Source organism: Lontra canadensis, unplaced genomic scaffold (assembly GCF_010015895.1).
Source record: "Lontra canadensis isolate GAN:19392208 unplaced genomic scaffold, GSC_riverotter_1.0 scaffold24, whole genome shotgun sequence".
Classification (NCBI taxonomy): domain Eukaryota; kingdom Metazoa; phylum Chordata; class Mammalia; order Carnivora; family Mustelidae; genus Lontra; species Lontra canadensis.
In genome coordinates, this window is record NW_022631018.1 from 12,646,319 (window position 1) to 12,667,511 (window position 21,193).

The window sequence follows — 21,193 nt, forward strand, 5'->3', positions numbered from 1 at the left end:
CTCCAATTTTATAATGAAAGTCAATGGGAGAAAATTTTTCCGTTTGAATGTGGAATTCAGAAAGTGTGATTATCAACCATTTGCAAGGCAACAAATGTACTCATAAGTTAGCAAATACTGTGTATCTGGTATGTGCCAGGCACTAGTGCTAGGTGCTGATGATACAAAGATGAACAAAAACAGTGTCTTTTATTCACAACTGTATTGGTAAACTATTAGTTACTACATACACATTTCTAAAGTAAAGAATTTTTTCCACCATTCAGGGAATTCATAGAAAACAAGCACTAATTTTCTCAGAAAGTGAGTACTGAACTTCTCTCAGTCTTGTGTTATCTTTAGAAGTTCACATTGAGTGAAAACTTGGGGGAAATGATTTATATAGCAAATTTCACATAAATTTCCACTTCCCAAGCCTGTGGAGAGTATTTGCGGGTAAGAGGCACTAATGGGAGCAGGGGTTTGTCATTGTCGCATTACAGACAAGTGCTGGCAGGTGCCAGAAGGCAGAATTTTATTAATACCCTTCATGAAGCTTTTTGTGGGGTGAAGGCTTTGCTTTAGATTGAGAAACCTTGGAGGATGGAAATTGTGCTCACGTTTCATGCTGCGGGGGGATTCACCTTGCAGACCAGGTGCTCGGGGAAGGTGAGTGTGTAAGTGCTGCGGTGCTGAACTCTGAGCTGCTGCTTTCTTTGTTCTGCCTCTGTGACCGGCAGCAGGTGCTGGGTGCAGGAGGACCACGGTGCTGGCCTGTTGGGAGAGCCTAATGGAACAGGCAAAGGAGCGCTGATAGACTGCAGCTGAGCCTCGTACCTGCTAGCAGCCTGCTCTCCAGCACGCTTCACATGGGCTCTGAGGAAGAGGTTCAGGCTGTAGGTGACAAGGGACGCACCTCTGCAGCAATGTTTCACATGGATGAAATCTTCGTAGTCTTTTTTTTTTTCTTCTTCCCAGACCGGTTCATAATGTTTAGTTTTTGTGCTGGCTGGTTTGCTGTTTTACATAAATATTGATGCTTAAAATAAACACGGACGTAAACACTTCCTTTTGTTATATTTTAATCAATTATTGGAGGCAGGACTGTTAAGAATGGCATATCTGAAGGTTGTGTGTAGGTCACCGTTGTTGTCATGAGGTGTGAAATCTGGAATGTGCTGTGGTCTTTGTTCATGGCTGGGTAGTGTGAAGAGTGGGAGATAGAAATTCTGAAGATATAGCAACTAGGGATCCTTGTGAGGGCTCAAAGTTCTGTGCACAAGCAATCGTGTGTTTTGATGTTATAGGTATGGCAATGACATTTTTTTCTGGTCCACAGAATCAAGTGTCATTAAGGGACCAGTAGACCAGAATGTTAAAAATTTGGCTCATACTGGCTAATTTGAGACCCCTGGTTACCAAACTAAGACATATACAAGGACACAAGTATATATGAATAGGAGTGTCATTTATATGTGAGCAAAGGAAGCTTTCCTCTGGTGCTTATTATCCGCAGGAAAGGAAAAAGGAATGAGAGAAGGCAAGATGGATTCCCTGGACACACTGGAAGTTCAGTCCAGCTAGAATGAGGATTCTGAGGGCCTTTTTGTTCAGGTTGAGAGTTAGGAGGGAAGTCCTATGGGGCTAACATTGATTGAACACTGGTGTTAGCTAAGCTCTTTGCTTGTGTCGGCTGGGTTTGGCCGTCCGCGCATTTGCACTGTATTTGATTTAGGAAGGCCGGTGCCTTGGCTGAGATTACTGCTGTAGTCTGAACCCAGAGCCTAGAAGCTTGATCATTATTTTATTTTCTATGGGGCTACATGTTTCCTCAGTAAACTTGAGATTTTTAGGGCGAATGTTGTTAAGCAGAAGAACCCGATTACCCGATTGTCTGCTTTTGGCTCAGGTCATGATCCCAGGGACTAGGATTGAGCCTTGAGTTCTGTTCCCTGCTCAGCTGGAAGCCTGCTTTTCCCTCTCCCACTCCCGCTGCCTGTGTTCCCTCTCTCATCTCTCTCTCTCTGTCAAATAAATAAATAAAATCTTCAAAAAAAAAAAAAACAACCTGATTTCCCCTGACTCATGCTGTCCTATGTCAGGAAAGGTGCAGGAAGAGGAGGTTAAACTCCAGTCTGTTTTAAAGATTGAGTTGGGGGGCGCCTGGGTGGCTCAGTGGATTAAAGCCTCTGCCTTCGGCTCAGGTCATGATCCCAGGGTCCTGGAATCGAGCCCCACATCGGGCTCTCTGCTCGGCAGGAAGCCTGCTTCCTCCTCTCTCTCTGCCTGCCTCTCTGCCTACTTGTGATCTCTCTGTCAAATAAATAAATAAATAAAATCTTTAAAAAAAAATAAAAATAAAGATTGAGTTGGAACAGTGGTTTGTTGGAGGATAGGAAGACATAGAAGGTATTGATAGTCCTGAGACTCTGGGGTTACTCCTTGTCTGGGGAGAGAGGTCAGATCTTCAGTTTTACCTGACTTAAGAACTCCAACAAACCAGATTCATTTACAGTATTTTCTAGGCAATGTTTGTGGACTGTTTAGTTATTTTAGTCATGAATACATTTTAACCACTTTTTTCCGTATAACATATGTTGAAGCAGAAGTCTCATCTGCTAGAAGCAATATTAAAAGTGCTTACATAACAATAATGTTGATACAAAAGATCATTTGTAACCAAACAAAGAAGTTTAACTACTGTACTTCATTTATCTTCATTTGTCTGGAGTGCAAGAAAAGAGATATTGAAAAATATGGGAAAGTGAGGAAAAGAAAAATGCATTAACTTTTTTGGGACATAAAAATTGCCTGGGTGGCTCAGGTGGTTAAGTGTCTTGACTCTGGGTCATGATCTCAGGGTCCTGAGATTGAAGCCCCCGTCTAGCTCCACGCTCAATGTGGAGTCTGCTTAGGGCTCTCTCCTCCTGCTCACATTGTCACTTACTCTCTCTCAAACAAACATATACATAAAATAAAATCTTAAAAATTTTTAAAAAAATTTCTACACTTTATTTATTTTCATGATTTTCTTCTTTCTCTTCTCATCTCTCTTAACTGGTTACAGGTTCCAGTAAAGTCCAGCCCCTGAGTGTGTCATCGTCCTCTGATATAGGAAGTACAGTGGATCCATGTAAATGAAAGATGTCCCGTTTCCCTGCTGGTTGAGTAAAGAATCACAAGTGAACTGAGACCCCAGAAGCAGGATACACCACCGCCGTTATGGTAGCCCTGCTTCCTTCTTACCTTCCTGGTACCCAGTCAGGAGCTAGAATTGAATTCTGAAATGTAGCTTTTCATGGACTTGCAGATGCCTGTGAATTCCTGGAAGGCCGGTGATTCAATTCCAGGTATCTTGCTTCTCTGGGGTCTTTCCCTAAACCTGTACTTGGGATGCCTGGCTGGCTCAGTCGGTGAGCATCTAACTCTTGATTTTGGCTCAGGTGGTTACCTCAGGGTCATGGGATTGAGCCCCTTAGCAGGGCTCAGTGCTGGCTGTGGAGCCTGGTTGGGACCCTCTCTCTTGCTCTCCCATCTGCATGGCCTCCCCCAACCCCCCGGCCAGCTCTCATGGACACTCTCCCTCTCTCTCTCAAAACAAAAGAAAAAACCTGTAAATGTGTGCTGATTGAATGCATTTATGAAATAAACAGGAAACACTTATGTGGAATGCTAGTGTGATTTTAATTGCTAGGTCTTCTTTGCAATTATAATAACCAAAGCTCTGAGGAAAGGAGGCATCCTTCCACTTGTAGTGGTCGGCCTGACCATCTTTTTCCTGGGTCATGGTTTTGATATGATGGACCGATCAAATGCAGGTTCAACTACCGAATGCGATTAGGTGATATCCTAGCTGATAAATGAGAAGCAGAAGAGGAAGGAGGCCAGCAGGGGTCAGTTTAATACCAGCTTCAATTGCAAGCACAGTATGTGTTCCTTCTCTGTAAAGTGGAATGAGAATGGAAACTGAAACGTATAGTCCGAATGTCATCTTTCTTTATTTCAAGCCATAGCAAAGAATTGCCAAAAATTTAGATAAAAAACCTCTAACCATTTTTGTTGGCTGATGGACTATTAGTGACAGAAGATAAATTATGAACAGTAGGTGGTTTAGCTCTCTGTTCTGACATGCCAGCATAGGGCTTTCAGCAAAACTTAAATTTCCTCGCTGACTGTTTTGTATTGATGCTCACCAGAAGATGTCTGCAAATATTCTGTGCACTTCTTTGATCTTAGTTACTTGGTAAGGTTTTTATAGCGTAATACTTTAACCGCCCCCCCCTTACTTTGCTGGCTAGCTGTAAAGATGAAGTACCACTAGTCATAGAATTGCATATAAAATACCAATATTTCATGGAGTTATACTTATAATAAGAAATAGGACATGGAAAGATTAATCCTGGGCACTAAACTTCAAGTAAAGTAACCAAGGAATATGTATTGAATAGCTGCAGGTTATCCTAGAGGACTGAAATGGACTTCTCTGTGCAACCTGGATGTATGGGGTTGACATTTATAAAACCCAGCTCCCAATGCTAAGAACACAGTGTGTGTTAAAACTCGGAGGCCTGCAGGCTAATTAGTGACTGAGAATAAGTACTCTTAGCAGATGGAATAGTTTTCTTGATGCCTTAGTTCTGCTCTGTCCCCTCCTGGCCCCCACCCTAGATAGAGGCTCCTTGTAACTCATCGTAACTATTGAACTGCAAATTCTTATGTTGAGATGGGAGAATGATGGACTGTTTGACCTGGAAGATACTTTCAGGGTCATAATTCCCTAGTTTGATGACAGGCTGTGTGATGCATCAGGGGCCGGGCTGTGGATGGCAAAGCACTTCCAACTTCCTACAGTCTTCTCTTTCCATGATACGACGCTGTCTTTTCCCTTCCATACTGTGTGCTTCTCTTCACTGTTCTGTGTCTTGGAGTTTCATGCTAAATGTATTGTGGACGTTGAGAACTGCCTTTGTCTCGCAGCCACTACTTAAGTTATAGAATAGAACTCCATGCATGTAAGGACTGGTCACAGCAGGCTCCTGTCTGGGCTTTAGTGGCTTTTTGGGGTTGTTGTGAGCCATGTCCACTGGGGCTATTAGGGCCAAGAGAGTGTGTGTCTCTTCAGAGGGGAATAGGGCAATGGCTTGCAAGGAGAATAAGTAACTCCTACTCATTGCAGTGCTCTTGGGGATGGTCATGTGGTCTGGGATCCATGAATATTAGCACTTCAGGGCTCAGCGATGCCAGACCGCTGTGGTGTCAGGAAGGACTCGGGGCAGCGTTAACTTGTTCACCTAAGAGGTCGTTAAATGTCTGGACAACAGACAGGCAGCTCTGCTAGCACTTGCGTGATGAGAAAGCCTGCTTTGTTGGGTGCATTAGGTTTTCTCTTTTTAACCATTGAAGTATCTCCTCTGTATGTATTAACTTTCTATTTTGACAAATGGCCACTAACTTACTAGCTTAAACAATACATATTTATTGTATCTTACAGTTTTGATGATTCTGATAGTTAATTTACTTCCATATTATCTAAATTTTGCCTCTGATATATTCTTCCTTTGGTTTTGTCATTCTACGTTTCACATCTGGGCTTCTTAAAATGCCTGTTTTTTTTTTGGAAAGAACACAGTAATTAAAAAACAAAACAACAAAAAAATTGAACACTGATGTGAGCACATTGACATTCAACCCAGTGTTTTATCCTGGGGCTCTTGCTCCAAGCCAGTGTTACTGGATGCTGAGGACCCCATTCTCCAAATGTGTCTGTTTATCTTTTGCTTTAAAATAGCAAATTAGACCTAACAGTTTATTTTTGCTTTTGTTTCCCTTGCCTAAGGAGACACATCTAGAAAAACATCATGATGGTTGATGTCGGAGAAATTACTGCCTGTGTTTTCTTCTAGGATTTTTACGGTTTTGGTCTCACGTTTAGTTCTTTAATCTGTTTTGAGTTTATTTTTGTGTATGGCATGAGAAAGCTGTTCAGTTTCATTCTTTTACATGTAGCTGTGCAGTTCCCAGCACCATTTATTAAAAAGACTGTCTATTCCCATTGTACATTCTTGCCTCGTTTGTCATAGATTAATTGGCCTTATAATTAATGGTTTACTTCTGGGCTCTCTTTTTGTTCCATTGATCTGTGTGTTTGTTTTTGTGCCAGTACCATACTGTTTTGATTACTACAGCCTTGTATATGTCTTGAAATCTGAAATTGTGATGCTTCCAGCTTTGTTCTTCTTTCTCAAGATTGCCTTAGTGTGCAGAGTCTTTTGTGGTTCCATACACATTTTAGTATCATTTGTTCTGGTTTTGTGAAAAATGCTGTTGGGATTTTGATAGGGATTGCATTGGATGTGTAGATTGCCTTGGGTAATGTGGACATTTTAACAATATTAATTCGCCCAGTCCATGAGCATGGAATATATATTTCCATTTGTTTGTGTCCCTTTCACTTTCATTCATCAGTGTTTTGTAGTTTTTGGAGTATGGGTCTTTCATCTCTTTGGTTAGGTTTATTCCTAGGTATTTGATTCTTTTTGATACAATTGTAGATGGTGTTGTTTTCTTAATTTCTTTTTTTGCTGCTTTATTATTAGCACATAGAAATGCTACCAATTTCTCTGTATTAGTTTTGTAGCTTGCAGCTTTACCGAATCCATTTATTACATCTAGTAGTTTTTTTGGTGGCATATTTAGGATTTTCTGTGTGTAGTAATCATGTGTACAAATAAAAGCCTTTCACAGAAAAGGAAACCATCAACAAAACAAAAAAGATAACTTGTTGGATGGGAGAAGATACTTGCAAATGCCATATCTAATAAGGAATTAATATTCAAAATATACAAAGAACTTACATAACTGCACACCAAAAACAATCTGAGTGAGAAATGGGCAGAAGACATGAATAGACATTTTTTTCTAAAGTGGACTTCCAGATGGCCAACAGATGCATGAAAAGATGCTCCATATCATTCATCCTCAGGGAAATGCAAATCAAAACTACTATGAGATATGACCTGACACCTGTTAGAGTGGCTAAAATTGAAAAGATGAGAAATAACAATGTTTTGGGAGAATGTGGACTTAAAGGAACCCTTGTACACTGTTGGTGGGGTTGGAAGTTGGCACAGCCATGGTGGACAACAGTATGGAGGTTCCTCAAAAAATTAAAAATAGAGCTACCATATGGTCCAATATTCACCTCTTGAATATTACTTGCCCAAAGAAAATAAAAGCACTAACTTGAAAACATTTATGTAACTTTGTGTTTATTGCAACATTATTTACAATAGCCATGATATGGGATCAGTCTAAGTGTGCATCAACAGACAGCGGGATAAGGAAGATATGGTGTGTGTGTATGTATATGTATATGTATTTGCATATACATTCAAACAAATGCATTGGAATATTACTTACACATAGAAAAGGATGAGATTATGCCATTTGAGACAACATGGATGGACCCAGAGGGTATTATGCTAAGTGTAGTTAATCAGACTAAAAAAGATTAATACCATAACAACCCAAATGAATAAACAAAAGCAGAGTCACACCTATAAATACAGAGAATAAACTGATGGTTGCCAGAGAGGAGGGGGTTGGGCAAAGTGGGTGAAGGGAAGGGGGAGATATATGCTTCCTGTTACGGAATGGATAAATCATGGGAATAAAGGAATAAAGTGCAAGGAATACAGCCAGTGATATTGTAAGAGCAATGTATCAGGACAGACAGTAGCTGTACTCGTGGAGAACATAGTATAATGTGTAGAGTTGTGGAATCACTTTGTTGTACACCTGAAACCAATGTGACATTGTATATCAGCTATACTCAAAATAAAAATAGAGTTACTTTAAAAAGTAAAATAAAAAAGGAGCTACATTACTGTATATAATTGAAAGCAATATGTTGACTTAAAAAAAAAAATTCTTTAACTCCGGATTTTCACCAGTTCAAGCTGAGAGCCCTTCCATCCAGTCCAAATCTACCCAAATTTGTTGACTGGCCTGTAAACCCTTAAGTCAAATGCCTCACCACGGATACAGTCCGTCTGGGGAGTCCACCAGGTCCCATGGGAGCACATCATAGACCACCTCTTGTGATTCAGAGAGCTGGTAATTATGGTCTCAGCTTCTCCCTGCTCTCTGCTCAGGTCAGAATGCAGTTTTACAAGTAATGCACGAGGAATGGTAAGCCAACACTGTTAGAGTCATTCAAGAATAATACTGGACAGGATAAATCCCAGAGTCATACTGTGCTACCGGAGAAAGAATGTGAATTTATAAATGAGGTAGACCCGGATTCCAGTTCTGCATCCATCACTTGCTACCAATTACATAACTTCTGAGCCTCAGTGTCTTGATCTAGAAAATAAGAATGTAATATTAGCATCACCATATTAAGAGGATTCAAGTCTTACATTGAAAACATAGAAGTCATTTGGGGTGCCTGGGTGGCTCAGTGGGTTAAAGCCTCTGCCTTCGGCTCAGGTCTTTATCCCAGGGTTCTGGGATCGAGCCACGCATCGGGCTCTCTGCTCTGCAGGGAGCCGGCTTCCTCCCCTCTCTCTCTCTGCCTGCCTCTCTGCCTACTTGTGATCTCTCTCTCTCTGTCAAATAAATAAAATCTTTGAAAAAAAAAACAAAACAAAACATAGAAGTCATTCAATTAATATTCAATTTATTATTAATATATATTTTTTGAGTTGTTAATATGTTAATATGGTAAATTGTCACTTTAATAAGTATACTTACTAAGTAGAGAGGCAGTCCTGGAAAGGGTGATATCAAAGAGCAAAGAGAAGAACTGGGAGGCTTCTGGAAAAAGCTAGGACTTAACTCTGGGCCCCTGGAGTGTGCTTTAGATTGGTACACGGTGGGTTATAGTGGGATTACTGGGATGTAGCAGCATGGGTGAAAGAAAGATTTTGTTAATTTGGTGCAGACAACATAATTGTTTTTTATTGATTCTAATTTAAGAGAATTTGTAAATTTTTATGCTTCAGCTACCTCAGATTAACCGTTATTACATTAATGGTGATGTTAAATAGAATTTTGGTCATTTTATTAACACTGATGTGGTTCTTAATTGATAATTGATTCTTTGATAAAATACATGAGAAATGATAGAGGAAGAGAAGCTTCAAAAATTCAAAGGTATCTGGAGGTAAATCTGAGTGTGTGTCATGTTATATAATGTCACACCTGGGAATGGTGACTATATGGGCCTGTCCTCTCTCTTGTTCACAGAAGAAGACAGAAAGGAACTTACTTCTTTAGGGATGGAAAGAACAAAGAAGAGGGACCTTGGGCTTGGTCCGGGACTATAGTCTGTGAAAGCGAGGAGCCAGAATTGAACTTGACTGAAAGTCTGCTTTCAATTCAGCAAGCATGATTGAACATGCAGTTCTGTGCTCAGCTATGTAATGGGCAGTCCCTGCCTTTGGGTTAGATTCCCAGAAGAATATCTCAAGGGTTGTAAGAGATAAAGAAAAAAAGTGGTCTGAGGATGTATGAACATAATTTCTGGTTGGATAATGAGGAGAATTAGAGACGGCTTAAAAGCCTGTGATGTTGGAGCTGGGTTTTTTTTTTTTTTTTTTTTAAGATTTATTTATTCATTTTAGAGAGAAAGAGAGAGCAGGGATTGGGGGATGGGGGCAGAGGGAGGACAAGAGACAGTCCCAAGCAGACTCTGTGCTGGGTGCAGGGCGCAACATTGGGCTGGATCTCACGACCCAAGACCAAGACCTTAGCAGAAACAGGCGTCAGATGCTTAACCCACCACACTACCCAGGCACCCCTAGAGCTCTTTCTTTTTTTTTTAATTTTTTTTATATTAACATACAATGTATTATTAGCCCCAAGGGTACAGGTCTATGAATTGCCAGGTTTACACACTTCACAGCACTCACCATAGCACCTACCTTCCCCAATGTCCATAACCCAACCACCCTCTCCCTCCCCCCCTCCCCCTGCAACCCTCACTTTGTTTTGTGAGATTAAGAGTCTCTTATGGTTTGTCTCCCTCCCGATCCCATCTTATTTCATTTATTCTTTTCCTACGCCCCCCACCCCTCCAGAGCTCTTTCTTGAATAGTGAGGGAAATTTCCACAGACCAGAGAGAAGGAGGCTTTCTCTTATAAACAGCGAGTCCTTTGCTAAGAGCTCTCTGCTTTTATGGAGGAGGAACAGTTTGCTGGTATTTGAGAAGTAGAAGGGGTGTATGCTCAATGAAAATTTGAAAATGTTTCCCCAAAGCATTATTCATCGGATGCTTTAGGGATTTGCCTATGGAGTGGAAATAATCAAGTAACATAAAACATTTTTTGCTATTTGTGGAAGTGGGTCCGGAATATGGATTTACAGTTGTTTTATCAGCTGATAAAATTTCAATTCATCAGCTTCAGTTCATATGTTAACACATGGTTATTAACTTTGTAAATTATCTAGGTGTATTTATAATCGTGGTCTGTCTCCTCCGTTTGGCCAAGCATATATTCAGTAATCTCTAGCCTGGTTTGTATTTAGGCTATGCAAATTTATTTTAATATTGTTTTCTTCTGTATTCAAAAGACAGACAGTAGTCTGATAAAAGTTGCAAAGTGAGTTTTGTATTATTTAGCACTAAATACATATTTTTGTTACTTTGGGGCAAGACATTTGTCAGATTCATAAAATTGGATATTACTATTCATAAATAAAATTGCCCTAAGAATCATTTAATAGAAGGGAATTAAGTAACCATAGAAAATGAATGAGACAAGGAAAATAATATTTTCTGCAATTTATATTGTTTACTTGGGATTTTTACTCCAGTTTGAGTTTTCCCTTTAAAGGATATTTTATTTTTCTCATTACTTTTTCAAAGACTAGTATTATAATATTTTCCTTACATGAGATAAAAAGTGTTAGTAAAGATTTTGAGTCACGTTATTAAAATTATTAATCACAAAGTTATGGAATAACTACCCTATGTCAGGCCCTTTTTGGACATATACAGATGAATAAGTGATGTTTTCTGTCTTCATAGACTTCATTATGTGGCATACAAACAGTTTACTGTAATAAATTAGTTCTCCAATAGTAGTTTGAGCAAGATAGTTTGGGGGTGCAGTGGAAGGAACTATTAATTCTGTTAGGATGGTTTGGAAATGACATTTGCACTGGTCCTTGCAGGATGAATGTAAAGTTGCCTGATGGAAAAGAGAAGATGGGTGTGAAGGAAAAGGCATGGCATCTTGCCCTGCCCTTAAAAAAAAAAAAAAGGCAAAAAAAAAAGCTGAGCTTTTTAGGGATCATAAGCTCTGATATATGGCAAGCAGATGCCCGTTATAAATGGACTGAAATGGAACAGTTGTTAAAGGGGGCTCATATGATCTCCTGCAGAAATGAGATTTTCAGCGCACAGAAGGAGAAAGTTTTTGATGTCTTGAGGAACAAGCTCAAAATTCTAAGGAGGTAGTCAGCTGTGTGTGCTACTTTATAAATAGCAAATATGTGGATCTTGAATGTTAACATTTGTGAGACTGGCTGATACAGGACAGAGGATTCTGAAACCCCAAACCTTTGGGGCTATTTCTCCCAAATTGGAGTAATATCCAGGTCCTTTCACATAATCCTACCTAGAAAGGGGAGCACTGAGGGAGTATTTTCTGTTGATCCTTTGGATCAGCAAGATGTCCCCATGGGAGAAGGCTTATCTAAGCTGGACAATAGCTCATTTGTGAAGCTATGGGATGGTCACTGAAGGCCACCGTGTTTCTGACATGTTTATTCCTCCTGCTGATTTGCTGGCTTTTCATTGTTGTTTCATGTTTATATTGAGGTTTGCTGACATGAAAATACCTAAGACCTAGCGTCCCTGAAAGATGTGGTCTTTTTTTTTTTTTAAAGATTTATTTATTTATTTGAGAGAGAGAGAGACAGAGAGACAGAGAGTGTGCAAACCAGGAGATGGCCAAGGGAGAGGAAGAGAGAATCTCAGGCAGAGTCCCTGTTGAGTGTGGAGCCTGATGCGGGGCTTAGTCTCATGACCCTGTTACGATCATGACCCGAGTTGAAACTGGACACTTAACAGACTGGACCACCCCAGCCGCCCCAAGATGTGTTCTTTAACAACGAGGACTGCAGGCTCTCTAGCCTTGTTTCTTTCTGCTAGCTCATATTCATGAAAAAAAGAAATTCTGAAAACTAAAAATGAGTATATTGCTGACCAGGTGCCTCAGTTTGATCCATTGTAAGTAAAGAAGTCTCCAAGAGCAGGTCACAGGAAGGTGAGTTAATGTTTCACAAAATCACAGAAAGCAAAAGCTAGCAGGATTATTTCTTTGGCATATCTCTTTTCTTTAGGGGTCTTTGATTTTTTTTTTTTTTTTAAAGATTTTATTTATTTATTTGAGAAAGAGACAGTGAAAGAGAACATGAGCGAGGAGACGGTCAGAGGGAGAAGCGGACTCCCCATGGAGCTGGGAGCCCGATGTGGGACTCGATCCTGGGACCCCGGGATCATGACCTGAGCCGAAGGCAGTCGTCCAACCAACTGAGCCACCCAGGCGTCCCTAGGGGTCTTTGATTTTGAACTCACTCTCCAGAGCACCTGGGTGGCTCAGTCAATTAAACATCCAACTCCTGATTTCAGCTCAGGTCACGGTCCAGGGTCATGAGATGGAGGCCTGTGTAGGGCTCCCTGCTCAGCAGGGAGTCTGCTTGAGATTCTCTAAAGTAAATAAATAAATCTTTAAAAAATTAATAATAAAACCCACTCTCCTCTAGGTGTTCATTTCTTCGAAATTACCAGTTGGAAGCTGATTTTGTTCATCTAGTCAAAGATTGCTGGTAACATGCATTGCAGAATTGTGAGAGTGATGCATCAATGTCCATGGAAAGCATGTAGAACACAGTAAATATTTGGTAGATACCACTGTCCTCACGACTAGCAGCACCGCCACCACATTTCACTTTCTTGTTTACAGCAGTTACCAGCAGGTAATGGAGTCGAGGAGCCAGCTAGATGGCAGATGTCAGGACTTTTAGAATCCCTTCAGGTTTGGGCCAGAGGATTGGGTCCAGACCGTAAGCGCTTCGTCTGGGAAGGCAGTGCGTGCACCCTCGGAATGATGCCTGATACTGCCTGTGTCACATCAGATTCCTGGGCGGTGAGCAGTTCGTCCTGGAAAGATCAGGTCTTAGTGTCTTGTTGAGAGTGAGAGTAAAATCATATTGAAAAAAATGCAGAAATGTTCCTGTATTTTATCATTTCCAATTACAGATTTCTTTTTCACATTTTTTTTTTTATGTCTGAAGTCAGTGTGATTTAAAGTCAACAGCATGGCATAGCTTAAAATTGTTTTTTTTCTTGCTAGTACATAAATAAGGAAGGGTGTGTCTTAAAATAAGTGGCATTTTAGTTTTGATGAAATCTGATAAATGCTTCACTGTGTGGTAGTCAGGAGATGGCGGGTGAGAGTCCAGAAGAGGGTTAGGACAATTCATGGGAGTTGGATATAATTTGCGTTAATGCCTAGGGTCCAGCCTTGTGGGGTCATTTCCAGTGTGTGGCTCATGCTCACATTCATCTGCTGAGCCCCCTAACGATCTGCTGGATTTCCAGTCCAGGTGTCTCATCTGGAAAACTTTGGTAATCTGTTAAGAGTCCCTTTTAAAAACAGTTAAAAACTTGTGGGGCGCCTGGGTGGCTCAGTGAGTTAAAGCCTCTGCCTTCAGCTCAGGTCATGATCTCAGGGTCCTGGGATCAAGCCCCGCATTGGGCTCTCTGCTCAGCGGGGAGCCTGCTTCCACCTCTCTCTCTGCCCGCCTCTCTGCCTACTTGTGATCTCTCTCTCTCTGTCAAAGAAATAAAATCTTAAAAAAAAAAATCTATAAATAAAAATAGTTAAAAACTTGTAACTGCTCTCAAAGGCCCTAAAAATTGCCCCCCTCTTTTTGCCTCCACAATAAAAGGGACTTTTGTCATAGCAGAGCATTGAAGCATGATCTGGGCTCAGTCCTGAATCTGCCACTACAAGTTCCATGTCTCAGGACACGCTTCTCAAGCTTTCTGAGCTTGTTTTCCTGATTGTAAGTTTGGGTGATGCTTATTCATCTCAGAAGGTCATAATGTTTGCCAGTCACCTTGCAAAGGCCTGAGTACATAGTGGATGTTTAATACATGTTAATGTTTTCGCCTGTCTCAGTTTCGTCCTCTGTCAAATGGGCTTCATAATCTTTGTCCTGCTTAACTTGGTAGCATTGTGGGGCATCTTGGTGGCTCGGTTGGTTCAGCATCCGACTCGATTGCAGCTCAGGTTACGATCTCAGGGTCATGGGATCGAGCCCTGTGTGGGTCTGCACTCTGGTGTGTGGAGTCTTCTAATGGTTCTGTTCTTCTCCTTGCCCTGCCTGGAATAGCTAACTGACTAGTTTGATAGGATTGTTGTGATGATTGCTAGAAATCGTTTAAAAATTGTTTTAACATCATTATATCTTTATGTCTTAAATTACTGTTTTATAAATTGTAAAGTGCTCTATCCTAAATCTTCAACAAACTGGGTCCAGGGCTTCCTTCCAGAATAGTGAACTGCAGTGCTCTGTGTGGTCCAGCCACGTGCCTGCTCCTCCTTCTACAGCATGTGCCAGGGACTCTGGCATGTTTTTGCGTTTGTATGTTTATGGCGCAGGGACTTTACTTTGCACTGTGTTCTCCACCCACATTCATCAAGATCCAGTTCCAACATCCTTGCCTTTCCTGATTCCACTGGAAAAAAATTGCTTTCCCCCCCAAAGTTGTAGGTGTTTAGCCTTGTCTTTATTTTTTTGAAGATTTTATTTATTTATTTGACAGAGAGACACAGCGAGAGAGGGAGCACAGGCAGGGGTAGTGGGAGAAGGAGAAGCAGGCTTCCCGCTGAGCATGGAGCCTGATGCGCGGCTCAATCTAAGGACGCTGGGATCATGACCTGAGCCCAAGGCAGACGCTTAATGACTGAGCCACCCAGGGCCCCTTGGCCTTCTCTTTAATGTTGATTTTATTCTGATTTATACTGTGGTCACTCTTTTGTCTGTTTTCTTATGCACTAAGCTGAAAGCTACTCAAAGGTAGGAATACGTTTAATTTCATAAAGCATTCTGTCCACAGAAATTGTATAGAATATATTGAACTGAACAAAGTACATGAAGGCAAGCAAAGCGACATTTCCTATGATGGGGCTAATGGTTGCAAAGGTGCCATGTGTGGTGCTTGCAGAGCCCAGCCATATTGATGGGAGTGGCTCGTGTATGTTTTGAAAGGTTGTGTAGCATCTGGTTACACTCTTCCATTGAGCAGCCAGGCAAGGAGGAGCCTGTTGTGTCAGGACAGCCATTTTCAGTTTTTATTTACCAGTAGAGTGTTCTTCTCACGGTGTTTCACCCGAACTCCAGTGTATAAGAAAGAGATGGAGTTGCTTTGGTTGATAGAGACACTGGATTCCCACCTGCTCCCCGTGCTCCCTCTCTCCCATTGCCATCATGTCGGAACCTCGGGAGAACCGTGGGGGTTTCTTCCTGAAGCACGGTTGGAAAATCCAGGAGCCACAGGTGAAGGAGCGACCTTCTGTGCAGGAGAATAACCCAGAGGGAGCTGTGCCTCCCTCTGGCAGCAGTGTGAAAGAAAGGTTGGAGGGGGTGTTTGATTTCTTTTTTAATTGCTTGATCTTCTTCTGGATCACCTCAGAGCGATTGCCAGTGTTCGAGGATTACCCTGTGGATTGGTCTTCTTGCCCGCCTGCCCTCCCGGCATTGTCCATTTTGCTAGTCTTTACAAAGGTATATTGAGCTGGATGCCCACATGTCTGGCTAATACCGTAAATATTCCAGGCTGTCGAGACCTAGCACTTGTGCTGACTTAGTGCACCTGTGCCATCGTTTGCTAAATTGTTTTTTAAAAGATTTTACTTATTTATTTGACAGAGAGACCACAAGTAGGCAGAGCAGCAGACAGAGGGGGATTGGGGGGAAGCAGGCTCCCTGCTGAGCAGAGAGCCTGATGTGGGGCTCGATCCCAGGACCCTGGAATCATGACCTGAGCCGAAGGCAGAGGCTTAACCCACTGAGCTACCCAGGTGCCCCCGTTTGCTAAATTTTTAAATAGGTAACAGTATTAGCTTTTAGCCCCTGTAGCTTGTGCTTTGTTCCTGCCTACTATAGTTTGCTCAGAAAGATACTGACAATGGGCCCTGGGTGTATTTAATTACTGTATTGAGAATAGTTGTTACACTATTTAAAAAGAAGATGAATATTCAAGTGATAGAATCAAGTAAGAGCCATTGGTTTGGATAAAATAGATTTGTTTCTAAAAGGAAAAGTTTCGGGGTACCCTGGGTGGCTCAGTTGGTTAAGTGTCTACTCTTGATTTCAGCTCGGTCATGATCTCAGGGTAATAAGATTGAATCCCAGGTAGGGTGCTGTGCTCAGCTCAGAGTCTGCTTATGATTCTCTCTCTGCCTCTGCCCTTCCCTCTCCTTGTGCTCTCTTGTGTGCTCTCTTTCTCTAATAAATAAATAAATGAAATCTTTTGAAGGAAAAGTTTCCATCGATTTGTCTTCCCTCAAAGCCCATTTTTTAATCTTAAGTTCCTTCTTTTGCTGCATCTTACAGGTAAGTAGTTAGCTTGGTTTAAAATAATATGGAGGTAAAAAAGATCAGTTGTGTACCACCTTGCAAGAAGGAGAATAATTATGGTAGTCAGTTACAGTCTTATACATTTTTCATTTTAGATATGAATAAGTGGGTAATATAATTGCTTTTCCTGAGACTATTTTTATTTTATACTCTTAATTTTAAGTTTTTTCTCTAACGTTTCTACATACAAGTTTAAAAGAAATTTTAATGCCAGTATAGTTAACATACAGTGTTATATTAGTTTCAGGTGTATAGTCTAGTGGTTCCACACTTTATGCAGTGACCGGGTGCTCATCAGGGTAGGTACACTCCTTAATCCCCATCGCCTGTTTCACCCATCACCTGTTTCATCTGTCCCTCCCTTCCCCACTGGAAACCATCAGTTTGTTCTTTGGAGTTGAGAGTCTGTTTCTTGACTTTTTCTGAAAACATTTTTTTTTTAAATGTTCAGATTTATTACTACATTTTGGGTTTGCTCATGCCTTTAGAAGGAATTGGTGTTTTCTTTTTAGAAGGAAAAGGCATAATTTGGGAGGGAGTATAGAATCGTATAGAAGGAACTAGTAATTTTCCCATTTTTACTACTGTATCATTAGCAGTTAGTTTGAATGGTAGTGAGAAAAGTATGTGTGTGTTTGAGTGTTAAGCAGAATGTTGTTAAGATAAAGAGACAGGGTATTTTTTCTGGTATCGCACATTTTTGAGATCCACTTATTCAGGAGCAGGCATTTTGCTGCATACCGAGAAGCTTTTTTTTTTTTTTTTAAAGATTTTATTTATTTATTTGACACAGAGAGAGAGATCACAAGTAGGCAGAGAGGCAGGCAGAGAGAGGGAGGGATGCAGGCTCCCCGTTGAGCAGAGAGCCCTATGCGGGGCTCGATCCCAGGACCCTGAGATCATGACTTGAGCTGAAGGCAGAGGCTTAACCCACTCAGCCACCCAGGTGCCCCGAGAAGCTTTAAAGGTTAGACTAGAGAGGGTGACCAGTGTCTCATCTGCTGTACCCCATGCCTACCAGAAAGTTTAGTTCCCAGCTTCCCTACTTCCTCCTCTATCACAAAGCTGACATTTAATGAGCCCTAGCAGTGACCTGGGAATGTGTTAAATATTTTACATACCTCATGTCATTTCCTCCTCACAGTAAGCTCTTACGGTGTGCGCTAGGAGTGATTGTAATTATATCTGCATTTTACAATATAGGAAGTGAAGCAGCTTCCCCAAGATGAGGCAGCATGGTAGAGGCGACATCCAAACTCTTATGTGTCTGACCACAAAATAATCCATGCATTGATTTTTTTTTTTTTTTTTAAGATTTTATTTGGTGGAAGGAGGGAGGAAGAGGAAGAGCATGCAGGGGGAGGGACAGAGGAAAAGGAGGGAGCCCGAGCAGGGAACCTAAGGCTGGGCTCAATCCCAGGACCCTGGGATCAGGACCTGAGCCGAAATCAAGAGTCGGATGCCCAACCTCCTGAGCCACCCAGGCGCCCCTCTGTGCATTAATCTTTACGTAGCTTCCTTATTTTGCATTTTTGGTGTACACTATACATTATGCCTTGAGTCTGTGAAGAATCATTAGAAGACCGTACCCATGTAGTTTGTAGTTGAATGGCTATTCCAGTCACACCCTCTTGAAATAGTTTCTCTGTGGTGGTTTATTTACACAGTAGGTTGAGTGAAATATGCATGATAGCAATGCCATTCTGCACAACGCTTCCACTCTTACCATTATAATAGTCTGAAGTGTAGGTATTTGCCACCTGATGTGGGGTTCCTGGAGGCCCATAATCACTGAAATAATTCACTCTTTAAAAAAATAATTTAAAAAAATATGTCTTAGGGCTGAATCGTAAGATGTTTCAAGATAATATAATCTGGGGGCCAAATATCTATGTAAATATTTATTTTGCGGGGACAAATAATTTAATTAAGCAAATAGTTCAGTGACCCTTCACTGAGAACCTGCTACAGACTTGGCAGTGTGCTGGAGTCAGGGACTGGCTGTGTGCAGTAAAGGGAAATAGACATGCGGAGGGGACACTGTGTGAGCGCAGCGCCTGGCACATGCAGAAAACACTTAGAAAGCCGCCTAGGGGCTCAGTCAGTGAAACGTCTGCCTTCCACTCAGGTCGTGATCTCAGGGCCCCGTGTGGGGTCCCTGCTTAGAAGGAAGCCTCCTTGTCCCTCTGCTCCTCACCCCACTCATGTGCACGCTCTCGTTCTTGCTCTTGCTCGCTCTCTCAAATTAATAAATAAAATCTCTAAAAAAACCTTAGGAAATATTTACTAACTAAAAGGAAGACCAGAGTTGAAATTGTGGTCTCTTTAAACTGGGCACATCGGTTATTGTCTCTGAGTTTGTTTCTTCATCTGAAATAAAGGGTAATAAAATCTACATCAGAGGGATGAGTTAAAATAGGGGAGTATACCCCAGACTGTGTCTGGCTCATATTAGCTAGTTAATCATTGTTAGTTACATAGTGTAAAACAAACAAGACGTTATCCCTATTCTCAAGGATTGTTAAGGTTTAGGACTGGTGGTTCTTCCGTGCTGCGAGGTTGGACTTCACTTGTTTTGTCCCAGATTTGCTTTCAAATTCGGTCGGGGCTTCAGTGATAATCCAAAGGGTTTTTGGACTCTAAGAAGAAAACACACATATACAAACAATCACACCCAGACACTCCCCAGCTTCTGCATTCCTGTCTCATTCTTCTTCTTTTGTTCTATAAGTTCACACACTATTGCTTAATCCCATCAAGTCCTTTTACATTTACATGCCCGTAGTAGCTCCAGAAGCTGGGAAATGAGCAGACGCAGCAGAATTCTGTTACCAGATAAAACTGTGAATACAGAAGGAGATGGATAGGTATCAAAATTTCAACAGCTAATTTTTCACTTGCTTCTACAAACAATGTGATTCCTATAAAGAGATTTATTGCATTTTCGTCTCCTAATTGAAAATTGACAGTCATGAATCTGAGTGATAGCAAAGGGGTATGATGTACATTTGACATAGGCTTCTGTTTGAATCTGTCCCTCATTTTAAAGACCCTTTTTTCCTCTCTCTTCAGCAGGAAGAGAAAATGATCTGTTTTTCCTTCCAGCAAAGAGTGAACTGATTTGTTCTGGTCCCTATCGCTATTTTTGTGAAAAATTACTAGTGTGAGTTGTATTAGATACAAAGCTGTCTTTTTACTTATTAAGGTCAATCCATATCTTAATAATATATTTTGTGCTTTATCTATTTTCAGAGTTTATCATTCAAAAATTTTGATTTCTCAGCCAGTCATGTCATATATAATTGTTTAAATCCCATAGGTCATAGTGATGACCTTTCTATATATTTTTTGAATGTCTTTGAAGACGATCCTATCTTTAATGCCCCTCCTCCCCCCATTTTCTGAAATTGGAATTGAATCATCATTAAAGGGTAAAATCGTATGACTATATGGTGACATTAAAAAGCCAAAGATACTTATTAAATTTAAATTGCTACTTTCAGGCACATATTTCAACCCTTTAGCAATACTTTTCAGTTAAAATTGAAATGTCAAATAACATAAAATTTAAAACATACATTTGGGTTAGTATTGCCATCACATGGTATTAAATATTAAACATTAATTTATTTCACGCTGTTGGCAGGTCACAATGATTCAGTGTTTAATGAAAAAAATATTGTCTGCCTGATGACTTCTATGTATTGTAATAGAACTGTGTATGTTTATTTACTATAGATTAATAGGCTTTGTTCTGCCAGTGCATACTTAAATGATTTATAAGTCATGCATGAATATGCCTATTTCAGACACAATCTGTAACTGAAATCCACAAATTCTGTAACTTTTGGGAAATTTGTCTTTGTTTCTTTTATTAAGGAAATGTTTATAAAAAGATGCTTCCACCTCATGTATGCTGCATTCCAGACAGTAACAAAGGCCGGCCTCATGAAAACCAGGTGCTTTGTACCCTGTGGTGGGTTTCATATCTGAAGTAAAATCTTGCTATAAATGGATCTGAAAAGAAAGCTGCTTTAAGCAAAGGAAATGAATCTAAAATGATTAGAATGCACTACTTGGAGCAGAAGTAAACAAATCTTTAACAGGGAATGAATCTATTTCATGATATTTTAGCTTCAGTGTAGTTAGACATATGATTTGTTCATACCACGGTGGACCTTGGCAAGTTGCTCATCTCTCTGTCCTTCAGTTGTTTTATTTGTTTTTCCTAATCTGGAAAAAAAGTGTAGCAATAGTTCCTGCATGTTACTGTATCAGGAGTTGTGCCTGGCACTTAGCAGACACTACATAAGTGTGTCTTTTTTCTTTTCTTTTTTTTTTTAAGATTTTATTTATTTGAGAGAGAGTACATGCGAGTGAGCAGGAGCAGCAGGGAGGGGCAGAGGGTAGAGGGAGAAGGAGACTCCCCTCCTGACCAGGGAGCCTGACACACAACTCAATCTCAGGACCCTGGGATCATGACCTGAGCCAAAGGCAGTTGCTTAACCGATTGAGTCACTAGCCCCAAGTGTTATCTTTTGATATTAATATATA

At 40.8% G+C, this 21,193-nt stretch overlaps 1 protein-coding gene across 2 annotated transcripts in view; it reads left to right on the forward strand.

Moving 5' to 3' along the window:
* The window catches only part of LOC116870774 (histone-lysine N-methyltransferase SMYD3-like), a 351,448-nt gene that overhangs the window by 225,126 nt on the left and 105,129 nt on the right, over positions 1–21,193 (forward strand). Inside the window, exon 6 of one of the 2 annotated variants that reach the window (XM_032862875.1) lies at positions 3,047–3,112. The exons of the other annotated variant lie outside the window; for it this stretch is intronic. Within the exon in view, the coding sequence (XP_032718766.1) occupies positions 3,047–3,070 (24 nt within the window). The 3' untranslated portion in view covers positions 3,071–3,112. Of the gene's footprint in view, positions 1–3,046; positions 3,113–21,193 lie in introns of those variants that run through there. 2 annotated transcript variants of the gene reach the window in all.